Source organism: Phoenix dactylifera, chromosome 1 (assembly GCF_051530095.1).
Source record: "Phoenix dactylifera cultivar Ajwa chromosome 1, Ajwa_hap1_PhDact_Kaust_v1.1, whole genome shotgun sequence".
Taxonomy (NCBI): domain Eukaryota; kingdom Viridiplantae; phylum Streptophyta; class Magnoliopsida; order Arecales; family Arecaceae; genus Phoenix; species Phoenix dactylifera.
In genome coordinates, this window is record NC_143190.1 from 11,064,470 (window position 1) to 11,086,064 (window position 21,595).

At 36.1% G+C, this 21,595-nt stretch overlaps 1 protein-coding gene across 2 annotated transcripts; it reads right to left on the reverse strand.

Annotated features, from left to right (window-relative positions):
* Window positions 1-928: 928 nt before the first annotated feature.
* Window positions 929-20,199, reverse strand: LOC103710177 (TNF receptor-associated factor homolog 1b). Of its 2 annotated transcripts, none has more exons than XM_008795811.6 (13): window positions 19,908-20,199; window positions 18,988-19,238; window positions 16,440-16,551; window positions 14,815-14,903; window positions 14,638-14,706; window positions 14,399-14,528; window positions 12,794-12,952; window positions 12,259-12,622; window positions 6,978-7,090; window positions 6,300-6,450; window positions 4,597-5,054; window positions 4,352-4,520; window positions 929-2,526 (listed from the first exon to the last, which is right to left on the reverse strand). In XM_008795811.6, exons 2-13 carry the CDS (start codon window positions 19,172-19,174, stop codon window positions 1,126-1,128), a joined length of 3,402 nt encoding a protein of 1,133 aa, XP_008794033.2. In that variant the 5' UTR covers window positions 19,175-19,238; window positions 19,908-20,199; the 3' UTR covers window positions 929-1,125. The 2 variants fall into 2 exon arrangements, with proteins under 2 accessions (XP_008794033.2, XP_008794034.2); XM_008795812.6 differs by having other exon boundaries at window positions 6,300-6,447; window positions 19,908-20,193.
* Between the last annotated feature and the right edge of the window lie 1,396 nt (window positions 20,200-21,595).

Sequence of the window (21,595 nt, forward strand, 5' to 3'; positions counted from 1 at the left end):
AAAAAAGGAAAAAAAAAAAAGCAATATTCACTGTATCATGCACAAGTATTGTGGGGCATCTTATGAAGATAACGATGGATGGAAGGGGTTGGGGTACAGAGCAGAATATCAGTATTCCTTGGTTGTTAGCAAAATTTAGTTCTCTTCATTATTATGGGAGAAGCTCGCTTCTAACTTCTAATCTCCACAAGGTTTTTCACATGAGGGTCAAATTTTCTAGCATGCAATATAAATTTCATTATTTTCTAAGAAAAACCAATTCTCTCCTTCAACTTTGGTCTTTGGCCCTTTCCATCAAAAAAAAAAGACAAAACCTTTGGTCTTTGGTCATACACCGGAAACACATTGCTTTCCATACTAGAACTTCTTGTGTGCTGGGGGATCTCTTTGCACAGTGCAATGCTTATTAAATCCTTTTTGTTTTTTGGAAACCTCCCTGGAACCTTTCAAAGTACCAAGCCTTCAAGCTTTATATAAAGTTTGCTGTGAGGCTGCGACTATTGGCATTGATCCCGGATCTAATTCCTACCTCTTCTAATCCCACGCCAGTCAGCTCATATCATGAATAAAGGTGGTGAGTCGCTTGACTCGGGAGTGCTCTTACCCACATCCATTTCCATCTGCTATCTGATTATTTTGACATGTACTCTCCTGTAACATCCATAACTATTTGTCCAAAAGTTAACAAACATGATGGAACCCATGAAGAAAATTTTATTCATGAAAGTAAATTAAGAGTAGCCAAAGATAAGAACCCAGATGCCGACAAAAAGAAGAAAAATTTCACCTGTATTGGTAACGACCTCTGGGAAGCACACCCTTATCACCACAGTTACATCGATTAGCTCCATACTTGGGCAATTTCACGGCTTCTAACAAAATACAATCAGCTATCCTACCTCCGAAATAGAAAATATCAATACTTAGCTTTCTAGAAGGCAAGGAAAACTTCAGAAACACCTTAAAACAGCCCACAGCAGTAGGCACAAGTGAAGAAATGCGGAATCATTCTTTACAAAATGTCCTCTTATCAAAGGTAAGGATTACACCTCACTCCAAAGCTCAGCAAATTACCTCAATTACAAACATTATTACGATTGAAATGATGAATCCTTATATGTGCCCTCAATGCCCATTGGCAGGGCGGTACATGTTGTACCCGTTTACCCCACTTGCCAGATCAGAATATTCCGGGAGCTGGTATGAGTACCCATTGGCATCTCCAGTTCCCAAATTCAGCATTGACAGATCAGTGTGGCCATATGGCCACTGGTTCTGCATCACTCCATCAACATGGCCATTCGCATAGACTGAAAGGTCAACTTGTGAAAAATGTCCCTCCCTCAGCCCATGAAGAGAGCTATTAGAGGAGCCATAGACTCTCTGGAATCCCTCGTCATAATACTGCTCACTTTGGTCAAACCGACAAGAGCCATTTAACGAGCCAATGTCAGTTGCAGAAGGATTGACAGGGAAAGAGTATTGGCGGCTGAAAGAGTGGTGGTGATGTTGGTGGAGACCATTTGCTGCCTTTCCATTGCTTTGTTCCTCATCAAGCAAGTCATTGATGATATCAAGATGGGGGAATTCATATGCAACCATTGCTTGTGCGTGATATGAGGAAGTTCTGGAAGGAATCTCAGCTGAAAAATGTTTTGCTCGCATTTCCCCATGAATGTCAAACCTTTCAACGTCACTCACAGGATTTGAGCTGGACTGTGCATCGCTGCTGCTAGCTTCCTGACGTAAGGAGTCATCTTTCCATGGGGGCTGGCCATGGAGTGCTTCTGGCTTCACTGATCCAAAAGTAAATTCAGGTCTAACTGAGCTTCGGTCTTTCCTACCACCGTTCTGCGGAGGAAGCACAGATGAAGATGATACCACAGCTGAATAGGGCTGAGAGAACCCAGCACCTTGGCCAGTGGAAGTCAAGTGATGAGCAAAACCTGTCAGGCTTGCACCCATGGTGGTTTTACCCATTATGGCATTTCGGTATGATTGAGGAATGTAACTTGGGACAGATGGAGATGGATCAGTACCCAACCGACCCGCCGCACTTACAGAGCGTGAAAGTAAAGGCACTGTTTGAACTGTGGAAGCCATGGGGGCAGTTGGTCTTGGTGCTGGGATAAGAGGAGCACTGGAAGGCCTTGACAATGCAGTTACTTGGTTCGTACTACTGGTGTTCTTCAAGCGAATAATGTGTCTTGAAGCTTCAGATTTGGACGTGGAGGAAATTTGCGGTGACCTTGATGTTGGAGGAACTGGTTTATCATTCTGGGGTGTGCTACTTGATGGCGGCTCTTTACAAGAAACTGGCTCAACCATGGTTGTGGTGGAAGCAGTGGCAGATGTCCTGGCAGTTGTTTCAGAGGATTGCTTTGGCTGCTGTAGAATGTAGGGTGGCTTTTTCCCAGGACTGGATGAAGAAGAGGATGATTCTGCTATCCTTGTTTTAGAAGGCCTCTCAACATCAACTTGATCTTTGACGTTTAATTTCTTTTGTAGATATACAGCTTCCTCATCCTGAGATTAGTTAATGAAAGATCACAACGTTAAGTAGCTTCCAACGACAGTTGACTGCAGCAACATAACTGTACTTTCAAGTGTTAAAAGCTCATCTATGTGCCAGATAAAAAAGATGACTCTTGCAAAAGTACCCAAGATTAACAATATCTCCCTTCATTAGGGAATTATACAGAGGCTTATAAAATCTGAAATTGCCAACAAGAATGGGTAAACATGAGATCAGCCTTCAAGCGGGGGGAACTCCTAGTAGAGCCTTTTAAGTATGGCACGCCAATAATGTGCTAGGCCCTGCACTGGCACATTATGTACACGGCTGCTGTTGTGCCAGTACCATTAGGTATTTACACAATATATATTTAGAGTTAGGCTGGTATGCTTCCAAGAGCATTGTTATGCTTCCCAATGAAAATCAATGTAAGGGCCTCTCAAAATGAAATCGGCACCATTAATCATGATCTAATATGTATAGAGTACCTAGAAACTAAAAATTGCTTTTGGAGCTCTCTTACATATGCATCTAGCCAGCCAAGAATGAACGGCAATAATATAGCTAATGAACAAAAACACACCATAGAGTATTTAATTTGCAATTCCAAACTGATCTTGATCCAAATATTTTAAAACCAATAATGATTACATTTCATCTAATATGGATGTTTCTAAGCTATAGATCAAACTAAAACATGATATCATACTTTTGAAATTGTCAATTTTGTTTTCTTTTGATGCAGGAGAAAAGATCTTAAAAATTCATATTTTTTGGTTTCTAGCCATTTTATATATTGATCAATGTCAATTTTCATTTTGAGAGGCTCGTCATTGATTTTCATTGGGAAGCATTTAGAACCAAATGCTCCCAAAAGCATTCTATCTTCACACACACACACACATATACGCATGTGCGCGTGTATGCACTTAATGTATAATATGTAATGCATGAACTTTCCTTAAATTTAACCTGTTTCAGATAGAACAGCTTCTAGAAGACAAACAAGAGCTGGAAAAATGCATTGAAGGGCAGTTTTCAATTAAAACAAACTATGGACCATAATCTTTGTAAACAAAAAAGGATCAGAGCAATCACTTAATAATGAAGACCACATGATAAATATTCATTCCATAAAAAAGTGATTGGACGGCATGGCATGTTAATGAACATTGATGAAAATTAATGAAATTCTTGATTCTTGTGGTCAATATTTACTCCTCAAGGTAATAGTTTTATATTTGTCTCCCAGAGCCTCAATCAGAAAGAATCTCAAGATAGACAATCATCATGCAAAATCTTTGGGAAAAGAAAATGGAAAAATGGCACCATTGGTAAAAATTGAAGCAACATTGTCACCAATAACTCAGAATAATACTTGCTAGGAAACGGTGGAGAATATGAGTGGCTGCAGAGATTACAAATTTTACAATTCTACAAGTGTATTTGAACAGTCTTGCAAACAAAAAACTGGGAATAATCCACGTACATATTTGATATACCTGTTACTTCAATACTAATGCCTATGAAGCCTCCATTTTGCAAAAAGATAATAAGTTGGAACTTGGAACATTAGAAAATGCAATAAGCAGCTAATGTCATCCCCATGTAACTATAACATGAAAAAAAACACAATGCATGCATTCAGACTTCAATTTACATGTAAGGCTAATAAACACATGAAATTCAGACATTAGTGAAAGATATCTATGAAGGAACAAAAACCAAATCAGTAATTTTCTTTTATAATCAAGTTTATATTGATCATACGTCCCCTATAGATATAAGTAAAAACAAACTTGAATAAAAAACTTGATGCTGTTCAAGCCAATGTACCCGATTCTTCGAAGAAAGTACCACAGCCTCTGATTCAGGTTGGGAAGATCTACTGCTAGAGACATCACATGAACGACCAGCATCAACAGTGGTATTAGATGGTGGATTATTCCCACCATGAGTAAAACCTGTTCGCTCATGTATTTCTTTACCCCGCAGATTTTTGGCTCTGCAAAGTTGTTTTTCATAAATTAAGTTCTCCAAGGGTCACAGATCAACAAAACAAAACCAAAATTTGAAGTTACCTGCTGGGTGAGGCTTGGCTTTTGATTGGCAAAGTGCTTGCCTTGTATGGTCCATTCATGACAATTGAAGGGACTGAGTCAGTTGAACACGTTGAGGAGCTGTCATCCATTACAGAAGGGTTTCTCTTATCCGTTTGCCCATTTTGTACCTCACTACTAGTAGCTTCCATGGGAGGCCGGATTTCTGAAGCATCTGTGTCCCAATTGATAGTGCTGTTAGCTCTGTCATCTAAATCAGGCTGAAGGATCTCGGCAACTTCGTCTCCATTTGATACATCAGATGCATCTTCCAGTGTGTCGATCTTTTCAATCACCGATTCTGTCTTCTTAGAAGGGAAGTCATCCAGACCTCTTTCATCAGATGGGTTTTGCTGCTGGAGTTTTTCCTGCACTATTGCATCGGACTTCTCATCCCTTCCTCTATCTTTACCTTTGCGATTATTCCGCTTCTGTTTACCCTGGAAATATATATGGTAAAAGGAAGACAGGATTGTATTACAACTCCAAGATTCTCTATTGTCGTAATATAATAAAATAATATAAAAGGTAATTTAGAATGGAAGCTCGAAAGACAGGAGAAAACACATGCTACTCATTTACTGCAAAAAAGTTTCGCCAGCACATTAAAAAAAAGGATAATATGGGATCTAGAAGGAAATGGGGTCATATAACATAAGATTGAATTGTCAAAACAACAATTGCACATTTTGCTACTTACTGGTACCAGAACCTGTCTGAGTTTTTAAAGAAAGGAATGCCAGCAAAAGAAGAACAAGCTCAAAAGATGCAGTCATTGCAGGAACAAATCACAGAACAATCTGCTAGGCAGCTTAACAGCTGATATGTGAATTTTAATTTAACATCCAAAGTAACACAAAGAGGTAATCTGACTCCAAGAACAACCTAAACCTAGAAATGCCCTCATTGTTATCAAAAACCAGAAAAATGTAAAGTAATATGAAGCTAATTAAGATCACACAATCAACTACAATAATATGACGATACAGGTGGTTGGTTATCAATCTTAACTATGCAATATATATATATATATAGAGAGAGAGAGAGGAGAGAAAACCATAAAAGTGGTGAATTATTGTTGAGAAATGGGAAACACAAAACTAGAAAGCAGTAATAGTGACAACAAAAGGACAATTCCGGAGGCTGAGTGAAGTGGAAATATATACTTGAAAATCAATATCTGACTTTGTCTAACATAGATCTCAAAGAATAAGAATGTAAATAAACAGATATGTGCTATCTAATTATCACTCAGATCAAAGACAAGACAGATTTAAACTTGATAAAATGTAGAAATAAACATATATCATTCGAGAAAATCGTCAAACTACTTGGCTGTCATTGATAGACTATCAGACATATAAATAGCAGTTGAATTGTGAATGAATCATAAAAAAAAGCAGCTTTAGCAGTAAATTAGAAATTACGTATTCAGCCAGCTAAATTGAAAAATCTCCAGACTTGAGTGCATAGGTACATAAGGAATTTGATTGCAGAGTTTCCACATATCGGCCAATAATTGACCATGGAGTTGCAACATAACAAAAGCTTGTCCAGGATGCTCCAAACATCCAATCAATCGTAAATGCCAGAGATAGGTTTCTAGATTCATAACTAATACGGCTGTCAGCTGACTAGATCAGAGAGAAAAAGCAGCTCATAGGTTACGTAAAATGGGATGGAACCTGTTTTTTCTTTGCACGCTTTTCCTTCTCAACAGCACCACGTTTTGCCCTAAGCTCGTTTTCAGCTTGGCCAGCTGCTTCCTCCTCACGAATGAGCTCCTCCTGCCTTTTCAAAGCAACAGCCTCCTGATAGGCAACTTCAATTCTACTGCTGCCAGAAAATATATAAGAAACAAAAAGAATTTAAAAAAGAGAGCAACAAACTTGTACAGGTTTCGTTCATTGTTGTCCAGAACGAATAAACTGCCAATGTAATAGAGCAACTATAAAATTTTTCACTTTTCATTGGTGATTCAAGATTTAATTATAAATATGAAATGATGTATTAAGTATGAAACTTTGGATTTTCAAAACTTTGACAGGAGACCTTGTTGGATATCAAGAAAGATGGACAAATATTTGGAAGAAAATTCTGCAACATGAACAATTTGAACATGAAGCCACTATAAGTGTTGCTTTGTCAAAACTCAAATTAGTCCTGACCAATTTGGAGCTATAGTTCTGATCAACATGATAGGAACACACTCAAAAAGATCTCAAAGAGACAGTATCATAAGGTCTGATTTATCTGAACTTGTTCCAGCAGCATAGTCAGAAGATACTTATAATAGGTATTGCCGAAGTAAAAGGTTGATTTAAATTTATTAGAGCATATACCAAGGGAAGCCAGTTTATTACCTGAAGATATGTGCTAGAACAAAAATTTCCACAGTTCTGCGGCCCAGCTCTGTAAGGCGCCGTTCATCACGCTCAATGGAATCTTTGTTATATTCTTCTCCAGAATTTCCATCCTGCATATTTAAGTTGAAATATCATCAACAAAAAGAAATCAGAAAGACACTTTAAACAGATGAAATGTACTGAACAGAGAATTAAAGGTTTTGTTTTGTACAACTTGAACCACCTTGGAGCTAATGGATATCACATTCTATACATGCTATGTATGAAACACCAGGATGTAAGGATACAAAGGAAAAGTAAATTTTATAAACTTTCATGCATAAACGCATACATACATAGGTATATACATATGTGCATGCGTAAAGCCAGGTGCACCTGCTATGAATGATTATTTATATATATATATATATATATATATATATATATGATGGAAGTAATGTAGCAACTCAAAATATAACAAAGCACTCAAAACATCCCAGTGATAGCATTTTAAGAAGGAATGGGGTTTGAGCTGAATCATTACTTTGCATCACAACTATAATAAATGCAAGGTGGATTCAATGGTTAAGTCACTACTCAATGGCTCTCAATTTCCTTTTTGGGACAAAATCTAGAGCTAACTAATCTATACTATACTAGCAAAGCTACAGATGAACACATATCAAGGAAAGGTCTAGAAAAGTATGAATTGCATATAGAATCAAAATAATTAAACATAACAACAAAAAATATTAAATAAAAAAAAGTAAATATAACAAAGGCATAAAAATAAGAGAATAAATTAAAATGTATAAATATTATAAAAATGAGAAGACACTTGATAAATGAATGTTATCCTACAAAGCAACGATATATCTGGAATTATTCATTTAGCTATTTATATTTATGAATTGTTAAAAACGTTTTTTGTTGAGTTACATTTTTCTGTCTCTTTATGTACAGAAGAAAGTCAAAAGGCACACACATAGACAAAAGAGTGTGTACAAACAACAACAATCTTAGTCATTGTAACCAAAATTTAAGAAGAATAAGGTAGAGATATGTTTCTTTGAGATAAAAATGAGAAATTGATAGGCAAACAGGGCGGCACCTATATTAGTGCTAAAATGAGATGTAACACAATTTGATCAGCATAGAGGAGCAGCATCTATATTGTTTAATAAGATAAAATATTATCCCAATCTGATCAAAATAGAGGAGAGGTATTTTTATTCATAGGAACATGGGATATGAATGAAATCGTCTTGATTGGACATAGAGACACCATATAGTTTTTATTCTTCAAATTTTGAATGTTCATAACATGAGCGGATGCACATACACAGGGGGAAGGGGGGGTTCAAAAAATGGGGATGGCAATCAGGTGTTTGATGAAATTATAACATATCAACAATCAAAACTATGAGATTGGTCCATGAATATATAACTAAAAACAGAAAGAAAAAAAAACATGAAAAGAAAAAAAATGTGTACCCAATAGTTGGCAGCCGATCAGAAAAGGTTTGATTTTGTTCGTTCTTTTGTTTTATCTTTTCGGTCCGATTTCTGGATATCAAAAGTGTTGGTCATGCCGTTTCTTACCTTCCCCCTAGTAGAAAGCTAATACCTTATTTGCAGTGTTCCAAAAGCAGAGAATCAGTCAATAATTAGACCATGCAATGCAGGGGCCAGGCAATGATCTGAACAGAAGCTCTGTGCTATGCAGTTTCAACGTCAAAAAATAAAAGATATCTCGTGTATAAAAATACTTGCTAGATTTCTAGGCAGCTAGCATCCATAAACCTTGAAGCTGTGTTCTGAACCTTCAAGTGATAGAGAAGAAGGAAATATTTGTATGTGTGTGTGTCTGTGTGAGTGTGTGCGAGAGGGCGAGAGAAAGAGAGAGAGAGAGAGAGAGAGCATTGCCATGGTTGGGCTAGTACAAATGAAAGGTTTGTGGTGGAGGCATGAGGCGAGAGGAGAAATAAGAACTTGGAGGCGTGTGCAGCAACAACTCAAGGATGAGCCAGTTACATCCGCATGGTGGGGGAGCCTGGGAAAGCTAGGAGTGGATCCCTAGGTTTCCTCTTTCAACATAGGATGCAAGAGGATATGGACATTTCTATGAGCATTTTCGTATGCAAAAAATCCTCATGCAATCAGTATGAGCATTTTCGTCTATCAAACATTGCATCGATTTAACAAGTCTCCTTCTATCCTAATGGCATGGACATTCCAAAAATGTGAAGAATAAAGAAGATATCGTGCCTAAATATAGATGCTTAAATAAGATTCCTTTAATATCTCATCTTAGCACAAATATAGACACCTCTCTTGCATTTTGATCAAGTTCTAGTCCCATCACAAATATAGACACCTCATCTATTCTGCTCAAGTTGGGTTAATATCTATTCTGCTCAAGTTGGGTTAATATCCATTTTTAGCCTAAAAATGTCTCATCTCTATTCCAGAAAAAAAAAAGGTTTAATATCTCATCTGACCGGAGATAAACAGTTCTCCAGGGATGCCCATTAGGGTAGGGCAGCCCACAGGTATGCTCAGAATGCAAACTACTTTCAAGCAGGCTGGGTGCCAGGCAGATATTGTTTTATGTTGGACAAAGCTTGAATCAAAATTTCACTCCGAATAAAAAACAGATAAGGGATGGGCCACAGTCTGTAAGCCCAATATGTTGGCCAATTCCAACCAAAGTTTATATAGCATGTAGTATGCATATGGGTAAATATGGTATAAACACAACTCCCATAATTTGAGCAAAGGTTGGTCACAGTTTTAGGGGACTTCTCTTTCAACCTAGTAATGTATGTGGAACAAGATAGTAGCTTTTCGTATCACCCCATTGTGATTAAAAAGGGGGTCAGTCTTTGATATAAGAGAATTAATTTTCGGTATCATCCAGATTGGGCCAGCCTGATTGCAGCCTGACCTCACATGTACAACATTGGCTTGGGCCTGGACCAAGTATGTTGAACCAAGCACAGGCTGGGTAAGCTCGGTCCATGGGCTTGGAAAACAGGAGCTACGTCCAACATCGTTAGTGGTCTGTCCAATCAGCACAATTTGCAGCCCAATGCCTCCCTTCTATTGCATTAATATCTCATCTTTTTTATTGATAGCATAGATGCCTCCACCCCATACCATTAAATTTTAATTTTATCATAAATATAGATGCCTCTCTTCTTTATCACTCAAATTGGTACCAAGACCATACATTAAGATTTTATATAAGGTAGATGGATATATAAAATTCTTGTTTGCAAGCTCATCTTAAGACAGATACAATATGCCTATTTAATATCAAGTTTTTCTCTCCTTACTTCACAGACATGAAAAATTATAAAAACAAAAGAAGATGCACCTTATTTTTTTCTGTTTTATTTTATATTTGTATTTAACATAAATTCTTTCTTATTTTCCACTATTTTCTACTTTCTATTTTTGTATTTTTAATTGGCATCTGTTAATCCTTTATTTTGTATGTTTATTTCTTGTATTGTTTTCTAAATTGCATTTTGGGTTCTGCATTTTTATTTTTATTTTTGTTCTATAATAATTTTCTTTATTCAAATTATTTCTTCTTAGGTCATATTTCATCATTCTTAACAAAAGCTATAATTTTATCATTTTTCCTCACTTAGAATTATATACATTCATTTGCTAGTAACTTTGACAATTAAAAATTACTCCAGTTTCTTTTTGAACTGGTTTTCACTTAATAGAATGATGTGGTTTTGCATATGAAGGTATTCCTTGATGAAAAAGCTTTTGATCATCATGAACATCTTATGTTTTTTTTAGGAAGAATGCAGTATCTATAACTAATTTAACTTTTATTAGGAAATTATAGCATGAATATCTGAACTAGTGAAAATATGAAAGGGCCATGTTATGCACGCTTACTTTTATTAACACCAACATAAATCTAAAAATTAATTGGAAAATTATTAATCTAGTCTAACCGAATTTGTCCAAATTCTAATAAGAAAAAGTTGGCATATAATCACCTAAATAAATTTTAAGGCTGTCCTGGATTATCCTATATTACATAAATTCAAGAATGTATCCCCTATTGTTTAGTTTTGCTTTCACTTGACTTTGTCTGATTTGATCATCAAGTTTTACTAAAATGATTTAATATGAATCTTAAAACGAATATGTTATAAAAAACACTTGTTTGGTTTCCCTTCATGAAACTATTATGTAAAAATTGCAGGCTGCAAAACCTGAAAAAAAATAAGTTGTATGGAATGCAGGTCTCCCCCTATTTTTCATAAAGCCTGCTTCACAAAAATTAGGTTTCATGATTATCTGTTTTAAGAGATCTTACAAATAACCAAAGCCCCTTAAAACTGACTCAGTGATCTTGTTGCTATGGACCATCACTTCAATACAGAACTTGAAGATCTCGATCCACTTCCCCATCAGCATTTTAAAGGAGGATCCTAGAAATGCCTTCAACAAGCAATTGGGCAAGTGTAACACATGAGACAAGTAAAGAAGAGCATAAAGAACCAGACAAGGTGACAGGTTCATATCTCAAACATAAACATGGCATCTGTGGATGATCTGAGTGACATAAAGCAGGTCAGCTTTAATCATGTGAAGACGAATACATTTCAAGAGTAAGGGTCAAGCCTTTCACATACTCAACAAAAGTCCTATACGGCAATGCCAATTGTAGTTTGAGAACAGTTTGGAAAGGAAATAATCAGAAGTGGTGTAACCAGATCTGCTGACAGGTTCATATATCAAACATGGTATACATGGATGATTTAAGTGACATAAAGCATGCCAGCTTTGATCGCTATTTTACTTTACAGCATGAAGATGGATTCATTTCAACCGTAAGGATCAAGCCATTGATATACTTGACCAAAGACCTGTATTCTAAGGCTAAAGACCAAAGGCAATCCTTGCAAAGGAAGTGATCAATAGTAGATAAAGACATATAGTATTGTCAATAAATAACTTTTTAGTCAAAAAATATCTCAGATGCAACAGGTAGCCTAAACAAGACACAAGTTACAATAGGTAGCACAAAATCATGCAGAAACAACAGAAGTAGCAGATAACGAAATGAGCAAAAAGCTAACTAAATCTTTTTTAACATGGGAATCCTAGCACAAGTGCCTAAGGACAACATTTCATAGAAGCATTTGGAATTTTATTTGGCTGAGATTAATCCATTTCAGCTGTAACAAATTAGTTTTGGCCCAAAATAGTTTGAAACTGACAGTCATTCAACTGTAAAAGAAGATCATATAGATGGTGTACCAACCTTTGCACGGTTCTGTGCACACTTTTCATCTTTAGGAGGCAAAGGCTGATTAGGTAAGGGCTCTGAAACTGCTCTTTCTAGCAATAGTAACACATCATCAGCCAGCACAAACATATCTTTATCGATGAGGACCATTGGAGCTGGTAATTCCTCCATATCTATCAGCTTTGCTCTCCCTTTCTTGCTCTTGCTCTGGCACTCTAGATACTTCAGCCCACTGTAGAGAGAATCCATAACTAAGGTAGATGTGACTTCTTTCTCTATGAAAAAATGCTTAACAACTATTTTCAATATGGCATCTGTTTTGTCTCTTGACATGCGTCGCCTCGCATGTGGGTCAATTCCTAACCAGAAAGCACGAAAACTGCAACACCCCAAGCAACAAATCATAAGCATGCACCGATTTTAAGAAATACCCAACATCAGTTACAAGTAGAAAAACCAGATGTAGCTACTTATCTATATTAACTAAATGGCGGCTGTCAGAGTTCAGACCGTTTATATAGAAAATTGAGTATATGGGATATGAGCCTACCTTGACCACCTCACTTTATCTTCCATCAACTTGCTGAGCTTGCCTCTCCTCTCTTCAACAAATCGTCGACAGATTTGTTCTACATTTGACAAATATACTCGAACCAGTTCTCTTCGGTATTGACGATCTAGGCAACGAAATGGGCGGTGTGCTTTCTCCCTCAAATACCAAAATGCAGAGACACAGTTATGAAAAGGCACAGTGGTAGATTGCACATATTCAAAAAGAATGAATCTAAGATAAAAAAAAGGTAGACAATGCAGTACCCTCCAACTGAGTTCCGATACTGATAAGTTGATGCCCACTGTTTTATTTGCACATCCATTTCTCATGAAATATTGGGCATAAAGATTTTTTTTCTAATAAAAGCGATATGAAGTTAGATATCAATACAGTATTTAAGCTCTTCAGCAGCTCTGGATTGTCCAATCCTACAAGATGTTAGTTTCTTTTAATCAGGGTAACAATTTCTTCAAATTATGACATACATTATTATTAAGTTGCTCCACGATATCATGATCCATGTTTGACTTCTTTTCTTCACCTGCCACAGGCATGATACAAATACTTGAATCCTTCAACTTGATTGTCCTCAGCCTTAATCAAAATTAAGATACTAACCAACTTGACTATCTCAATGGCACTGCCAATCAACAGCACTGATCTTTCTCATGCTACCCCATTCCTCTTATTACTCCCAGCCACCAAGAGGCCTCACTATTAGGCATGTACCGTAGATTGCAAGAGAACAACCATGCAACCTTAAACACAGCCAAAATATTGAGAGCTAAATCCTCAATTTTGTAGCAGATGTTCCTATCCACACCATAGTAGAAAATTTCACCAAACAAATATCCAAAATTTAAGATCATGCAGTAAAATACCAAAGGTTTGAAAGAGCCCAAAGATTGCGAATAAGAAAACATAAAATAAGGAAAAGGTGAATGATAAAATATTATGTTACAAGTGCATGCTGAGCAAGAAGAACGGAAGCAACAGAAACAACAAGTGAGACTAATTATTAAATAATAAGATCTTAAGATTTGACGCAAAATCATTTAAGAAACCATACATCAATTCTATATTTCGCAGAAAATAAGCTTAACTGGATCCTTTATTAGAATAAGCTATCATACAAATTTCGAAACTAAATGACCGCATTTATCAAATTTCCAAGTAGACTATATATAAAGTTTGTATAAAAGTAAAATGATGCATTTTGTTATAATTTTGGCAACCATTTGCTACTCCCTTTTGCCTTCCTCCACATGATGATTTTATGCCATTTAATATTAACCATTCCAAAATGATCTATGTCGTATAAGATTTGATGTGATATGTGGATCACATGTTATGTTTCAATTGAATATAAAGACCAACTTAAAAAATAATAATAATACATATCAATTGATATAATATGTGAATTGGGACTTTGTCCCAACAGTCACACCACTCTGCTTAGCTACCAGAGGTTCAAGGTTCGATCTGGGGTGCATCCCTAGGTATTTGGACTTGGCTAGTTAAAGTGTGGGTGGGTGTCCCTCCCTTTCTCCAGAAAGCAACAACAACGGAGTAGCAAATTTAAAATTAAATTAAATTAAATACCTAATAACTTGAACTTGAGCTTTGATAACAAGAGTGTCAGCAACAATAAAGCCATCATATACTTTCGACAACTCCATAAATTTTTTCCATCCCCAATCATGCTCTTTCTTCCAGAATCGATGCAATGTATCTGCAAGACATCTTTACTAGCATAAGCTCCTCAAACAATTAAATGAAACCGGCAAGAACAAATTAGCAACATTAACCATTAGTAAATATGTCTCTAATATTTGACTAACCTGAGTATTTAGATTTCTTTGGATCCTTATTCACTACAGCTATCGTGAATTGTGCAAAATGAGACCATCCTGTCAATATACATAAACAGAAAGCAGAACATTTTAACATAGCATAGGAGAATTTCAGAACTCAGTCTGCAATGACAAATAAGAATAACACTGAACATGCTGCAAAACCTGGCAGAAGTTTGTCATGATTAGCAACACAAAGAAACAATGATAGATGATTGCAGACATCACATCCCTGTGGGTAAATTAAAATGTACCTGAAAAGGCAATTCAGAAATTTCCAACTGTCAATAGCCCATCAGTATGATACAAAACACTGCATGCTAAGATACCCCCTAAGAAGTATGCATGCATATAGAACGCTTGACCTAATCGCTGAATTGCTAAATACCCCAGATATCATAATCAACAATGGTCCTTTTGCAAATGGGGACGTTACACAATATGCAACTATTACAAGAGCCTTAAAGTGCTCAGCTCAGCGTAAATGAACTTTAGTGCTCTTATATGACAAATATCCCATTAAGTTCACATACATGCCCATGCAATAAATAGGTCATCCAAAAACCAACAAAATGTGTGGTGGATTCCTAGGAATTCATCCATTATATAGATTTTTCTCCATGCACATTGACTACAAAGATTGATCAAAATATGATGGCATGGTTACTACAAACTATAAAGCAAAATTTTTAAAAGTTTTAGTTGCTTTAAAAATTGACCAAAAACATCTTAGTTTTTTAATCTAAGAACTGAAACTAGCATTGTCATATTCCAACCTGGAGCAGCATGATCTCAAACAAACCATGAAATGTGTAGCATTTTTATGTGATCATTATGTCTGGCATATTCGATTATCCCATGAGGAATATTCATGATTAATTTGAACTATACTTTGTCATACTTTAAATAACCAATAGGATGTTATCGTCAGAGTGTCTTTCAGTTATTAAATAGTGTTCCCTATTAATTTTACATGAAAAATTTTCTTGAATGATGTCCAAAAACAACATACAAGATTTCATCCAATACTGCCCAGAGAGTACTCGTGCACAGGTAAGATTGAACCTTCATTTCCAATGTGCAGTCTTCTGCTGTAAGACATGTGCATGACATACTTTATTGAAGAAATATGTCCTATAAAGAAAAAATCTGTTTATAGAATTAAGCAAGAAGGATAGAGAAGAGTACGATGCTGGTGGTCTTTTGAGGTTACATATGGCATGCTTGTAGTAGTGACATGAAAACTGACAAGAAGGATAAGCAATACGGAGGAGTTAACGGTCTTATGCTCCTTACACAATTTCACTATGACTTGAAGTGAGGTGCAATCACAACTCACAAGAATACTAAGGTGATCTGAGAATACTGCTAGATTGGTGAGGCCTTGGAAACAAGGACTAGCTGTATCAGGGTATAATGGCAGCACTTACAATATATGGATTGTCAAAAAAAAGCCTAAACCATATAAACTACCAAGTGTAGAAAAATTGTGCTTTCTGGATAATGAGATTATGATGTACATGTAGAAAATAGGAGTGAAATCAAATTAGCATCATAGCATGTGTTGAAAGTCTGACACAAGATCTATAAGGGTGAGTTTGTTGATTACTAACATTTAGGCTACCAAACAGCCTACAAATTACAATACATAGATTCATATTAGGACTACATACATCAACAAAAATACAAGTCTGCAAACTAGGTGGGTCAACACAGACCTAGTTGCATGTCTGTACATGGCAGGAAAGTAAAGGATCGCAAAATTAGAATGACTAAAAAGCATCTCATACCATTTGTAACCACCAACTTCAAATGCATTACTCCGCAATTCTCTTTTGTTGATTGTTGAAAAATTTTCTATCTTCCATGTAAATCTTCCATACAACTCAGAAGGCTTTGGTCCTGAAATAGAAGTTCACCTAAATAATGTTGACCACATCACAAACCTCAACCAAAGAAAGAAGGCAGAATTACAGCATCCTATTTATTTTTATTCTCACAAAAGAAAAGAGCTTAGCCTCAGCTGCAATTCTCTTGTAGTATGTCAAGTTTTACGATAAATGCTCTAAGAACTGAATTACAAGCTATTTATGGCGTCCGTTAGAGCAAATATATGCCAACAGAAGCAGCATTACGCTATAGGATAGTAGAAGAAAGTTGTCAGGTAGTAAAGGTTGGCCACAGTAATTGTATTATATGTAGATTAGCTAGGCCAATTACATGGAGCATGCTAAAGCTATAGTACACGAAATCATTGAACATATTAGTTGATAATAATGCAAGCTTCATCAACATATGTTCGGCCATATCTCAAGCATCAGTCATTTTACCTCATGTTCTGGGTGTCGAATTGCATGTATCAATACAAACAGCAGGATACAACAAGACCCAGGCAAAATCAACAAAAAGGTTCGCATATAAGCTAAGAGATCATGTAAGATTTTGTTTTTATATAAAAAGTGGGCTGGACTCTGTTTAAACCCTAATTTGATATTAGACTTCATGGTATCATTCAGGTCATGGCTCATCCTAACTAACTATTTTTGACCAACTACGACTTTATCTCCTTATTCTTATGAGTCTAAACCAAAATTCAGGAACCTTCCAGATTTTCAACTTTTCAATAAATCTAATCATAAGTTTAAAACTAACTTGAAATGATCTTCACTTAAGAAGTGAAATGGACTCTACTCAGAAAGGACAGCCTGCACCTTCATACCATTCAAGCCCTAATTTAATAATAACACTGATGATATCATTCCAGTTATGGTTTATTCTCATTAAAACTATTTGCTGACCAACTAGAACTGTATGTCCTTGTTCTTATGAGTCTAAACCAAGACTCTGAGGGGGGGCTCCAACTTTCAACCTTCTAACAGATCAAATCATAAGTTTAAAAACTAACTTGAAAAGATCTTAATTCACAGCAAAAGTTTTGCTCTTTGATGTTTAGGAGGTTTAAATTATATTAAATTTAAAATTACGCAAAATAACTATCATCTTTCCCAATATTACCAATTTATTAAGTAGCAAGTTTATAATTTTTTATGGCATCTATAATGGACTCCCTGATCTTTTGACATGTATTAATCAAAAACATTTCTTGGACAATTGGCAATCCCATGGTTGATAGTTCCCAGTTACAATGCATACATTTTCAACCAGGTCAATACTTTGTTGACTCCATTTGCCTTTAATCAGTGGCTCGAAAAATTTTCCAAATATAAATCCTATTTTTAGCTTAACAGTTGGCATATAAACCCAATATTACTAAAAAAATCCAGACCACCAAAGGATATAACCTGAAGAACACCTAGTTAACTCCACCATTTTCGAAACTTACTTTTCGTTTTTATGGAACATTTGAAGTTTATGGTGTTAGGTTTCTAATTTGGCACTCGGATTATTTTTTGCAGACAGTAAATGATGCAATTTGCTACATCAAAACATACTTCTTCACTCTTAGTTTGCTCTTTTAAGGTACTGGTAATCTCAAAATGTTGATCCCCATTTGAATGAGCTTATGTGAAACTTACATACCATATAAATGTTTTTTTTTTGTTTGGTGTGAGAGAAAAGATGCTCTCTAAATGTTGTCTTATGTTTTAGAATGCCAAGAATTCAAGACCAATTCATAAGTGACTGAGATCAAGTTGACTTCCGCTCCACAGCTACTGAATCTTTTGCACAAAAAGCTACTTAATCCTTTCAAATGCCCTTCTTCGTGTTGATTATTGACTTGTGCTCCATAACGAAGCCCCTTTTCTACGGAAAAGGCTTGGTTAGGTAATGATTTGATTTGATTGTTAATTTTGAAGTTTATGACAACATGAAAGCGATGGAGAACCATCTGGCTTTCTAGAAAACTCGTAGACTGTGTGCCTAGTACATCAACTAAGAGATAGCCAAATCTTCAGGTATCACCTAGAAAAAGGAAAACAAATATAGAATCATTTACAAATTATAGCAATGCATTTTCATGATTAGCTTAAGTACAATGAATATCCAAGTAAACGTTTCCTTCTAGTGCATTATAACCACACCAATGAGTTTGCGCAAGCAAACAGCTCCATTTGTTCAGGCTATTCTTCAGTTAGAGCGGCATAGGAAAATCCTATATGGCATTCCACGCTCCCATGCAATATCACTATGAGGTGCCTAGGGTGCACCTATCACTACATCCAACCTATGGATAGACCAATGAAACTCAGACCAGAAGCATCCATAATCTAGATTCACAAGAAACTGTGTACACAAGATGACCTCGTGCAAGGAAGACTCATATACAAAGATATATACGAAAATTACCATGAACAACACTGGAGTCGGATAACTCACCACAGTCATCCTCGTCATCAGTATCCCAGTAAGGAGGTGAAGTCGAAGGTGTTCCATTCTCGACCTGCTCACAAGACCGCCATTCTGCAAGAGAATCCCCAGACTGGCAACGCTGCTCGCTTAACATCTCCTCTGTTGATGAAGACCTGCCAGCCGTCTCATAGTCCTCAACTATTGCACCGGACATTTCCCAATCAATTATTTTAACTAAACCTAAATTATTCCCCCCCCCCCCCCTCTTTCTTCTTCACCTGCACAGATCAAAACTAGAATGAGATTCGAACCACCTCGTAAGAGGGAAACAAAGAGCGAGGCCAAAAGAGATCACAGAACGGGCACGGGCCATTTTTCACAAAGATATTATTTTCTCCTGTAAGATGCCCGTTACACCATGAACCATCATCTCAGATAACAGGCGAAACGAATTATGAAATCACCAATTTTCCAATTAAATCAGCCATCCGAGCTCAAAATCTCCCAAAAAAACAAATTGGATGCCAAAACCCCATCGAACGCAGAATTCCCTCACACTCGAATCAAAACATTAGGAACTCAGCAGTGAAAGAAAGAAGGACCTTTAAAGAGAACAAAAAACGAATCGTGAATCCAATCCAAAAACCCTCAGCTCCTCTTCCAATCTCCAATCAAGAACAACTTCTAGACCCAAAACCCCAAGGACCAGACGCAAAACAGAAATCAACGGAAGCAGACATCTTTCAACACATCGTCCGATCAAGGGAAAAAAAACGCGATTTTGGAAAAACCCACGAGCCGAATCCCCAAAAAATCCCACGGTTTCTTGAAATCGACGACCAAAACCAACCGAACCGCAGCAAAAGAAGCACCCGGTGAATCCGAGACGAGCCGATGGGGGAGACGGCAGGCCCGGGCGAGGCAGGGATCTGGGAATCGAGAAGAACCTTGGATGGCGCACGGCGACGCAGCGGAAGCAGCAGGGAATGGCGTGAGAGAAAGAGACAAAGGGAAGCCTCCTCCCCCTTCTTCCGTGCGACGGAAGGCGAGCGAAAAATACGGGAGACGGGGAGAGGCGAGAGAAGGAAGAAGAGGAGGAGACAAGATTGGGGCCGGTGAGGGGCGAGGAAGCGCGGAGAAAAGAGGAAAATGGCTGCTGCAACGAAATTATATGAAAGATATCGAGGCGAGGGCTTCCTTTCCTTTCGCTATTTGGGAAATTACAAATAGGGCAAGGGAGAGGAACGAAAATCGTTATATATATATATATAATATACGAGACAGCGGTAGGTAATTCTTTTTCTTGTGTACTATTATGATTTATGACTGGTCATGGGCGGAACGAAAAGGAGAGAGAAAAAGTTGGCACCTTCCTTAAAATTCAGAAAAGCTTGAAATAATTATAAATTAAAATTAAAAAAAAGGATATCATATAAAAAATATTAAAAAAATTCAAAAGGGTTAGAATTTTATTTTCAAATTTAAGAAAATTTATTAAAACGAAAAAAAGATAGAGAAATGCATACATCATCAAAAAAAAGTGAAAGAAATTAGTAAAAAAACTGAAAAAAAAATAAGTAGACTCCCAAAAAAAATAAAGAGTATTTAAATAAATTTAATATATTAAAAAAATTCAAGCTAAAGGATTAAAATTTTATTGGGACTCTTCAAACTTAAAAAAAAAATATGTTAAGAAGGAAAAGAGCAAAAAAAAACCCATATCTCACCAATAAAATAGAATCTAATAAAAAATTTAATTAAAATTAAAGGTTTAGCAAAAAATGAGTATTGGTACTTAATTATAGGGTGTGTTTCAAAAATATTCTATCGGGTTTTTATTAGTTTTGGATTTGGAGTTTAACTAGAGATAAGTACTAGTAGTTGGATTTTTCTTCTTTTAATTTCATAAAAATTATAGGTGATAGATTTTAGGTAGCTTTTTTCTAATTTCTCTTTATGTCTCCATCATTGCAAAATTGTTTCTAAATTTTTGCATCATTGTTCTAATTCTGGAAAAGTTGGATAGTTTGCTCTAATTTCTAATTATATTATTTAAGTGCACTTATATATGTTACAATGGCTTACTATTCCTTCATTTCTATTTTTTTCATGTACTTTAGGCGATAGAATATTGAAATTATAAGATTTGGCTATCTGTCCCATAGGAAGTCCTGATTATGGTTAACTTAGATTTTTCATTGGTATTTGGGTTTGTCTTTGAGGGCTTTAGTATTCATTGTATTTGTTTTTTAGCCTTTTTCTCTGCTAATTTATTAATGTCATTGTAGTTTTGAATTAGATATTTGATTCTTAAAGATTCCATTCACCATCTGTGGTAATATGGTTTTTAAATTTGATTCCTAAGCCCTATGGGACATATGGCATTAATTGTATAATTAGATGATTTAGATCTTTTACAATTGATTTTCTTAGTTCTCAACGTTATCGATTATGAGTTATTATTTTTAGTTTATTGCATTAGCTATCATTCCAAGATTTTGAAGCTGCATTCAAGTGTTATGCACTCTTTAGTTCTAACTAGATTTTTTTAAAAAAAAAACATGTGTGTTGTTTTTTATAGGTTTAAATCTCTATTTCTATGCCTATTAAATAGAAAGGAGAGAAAAAGTTAGAG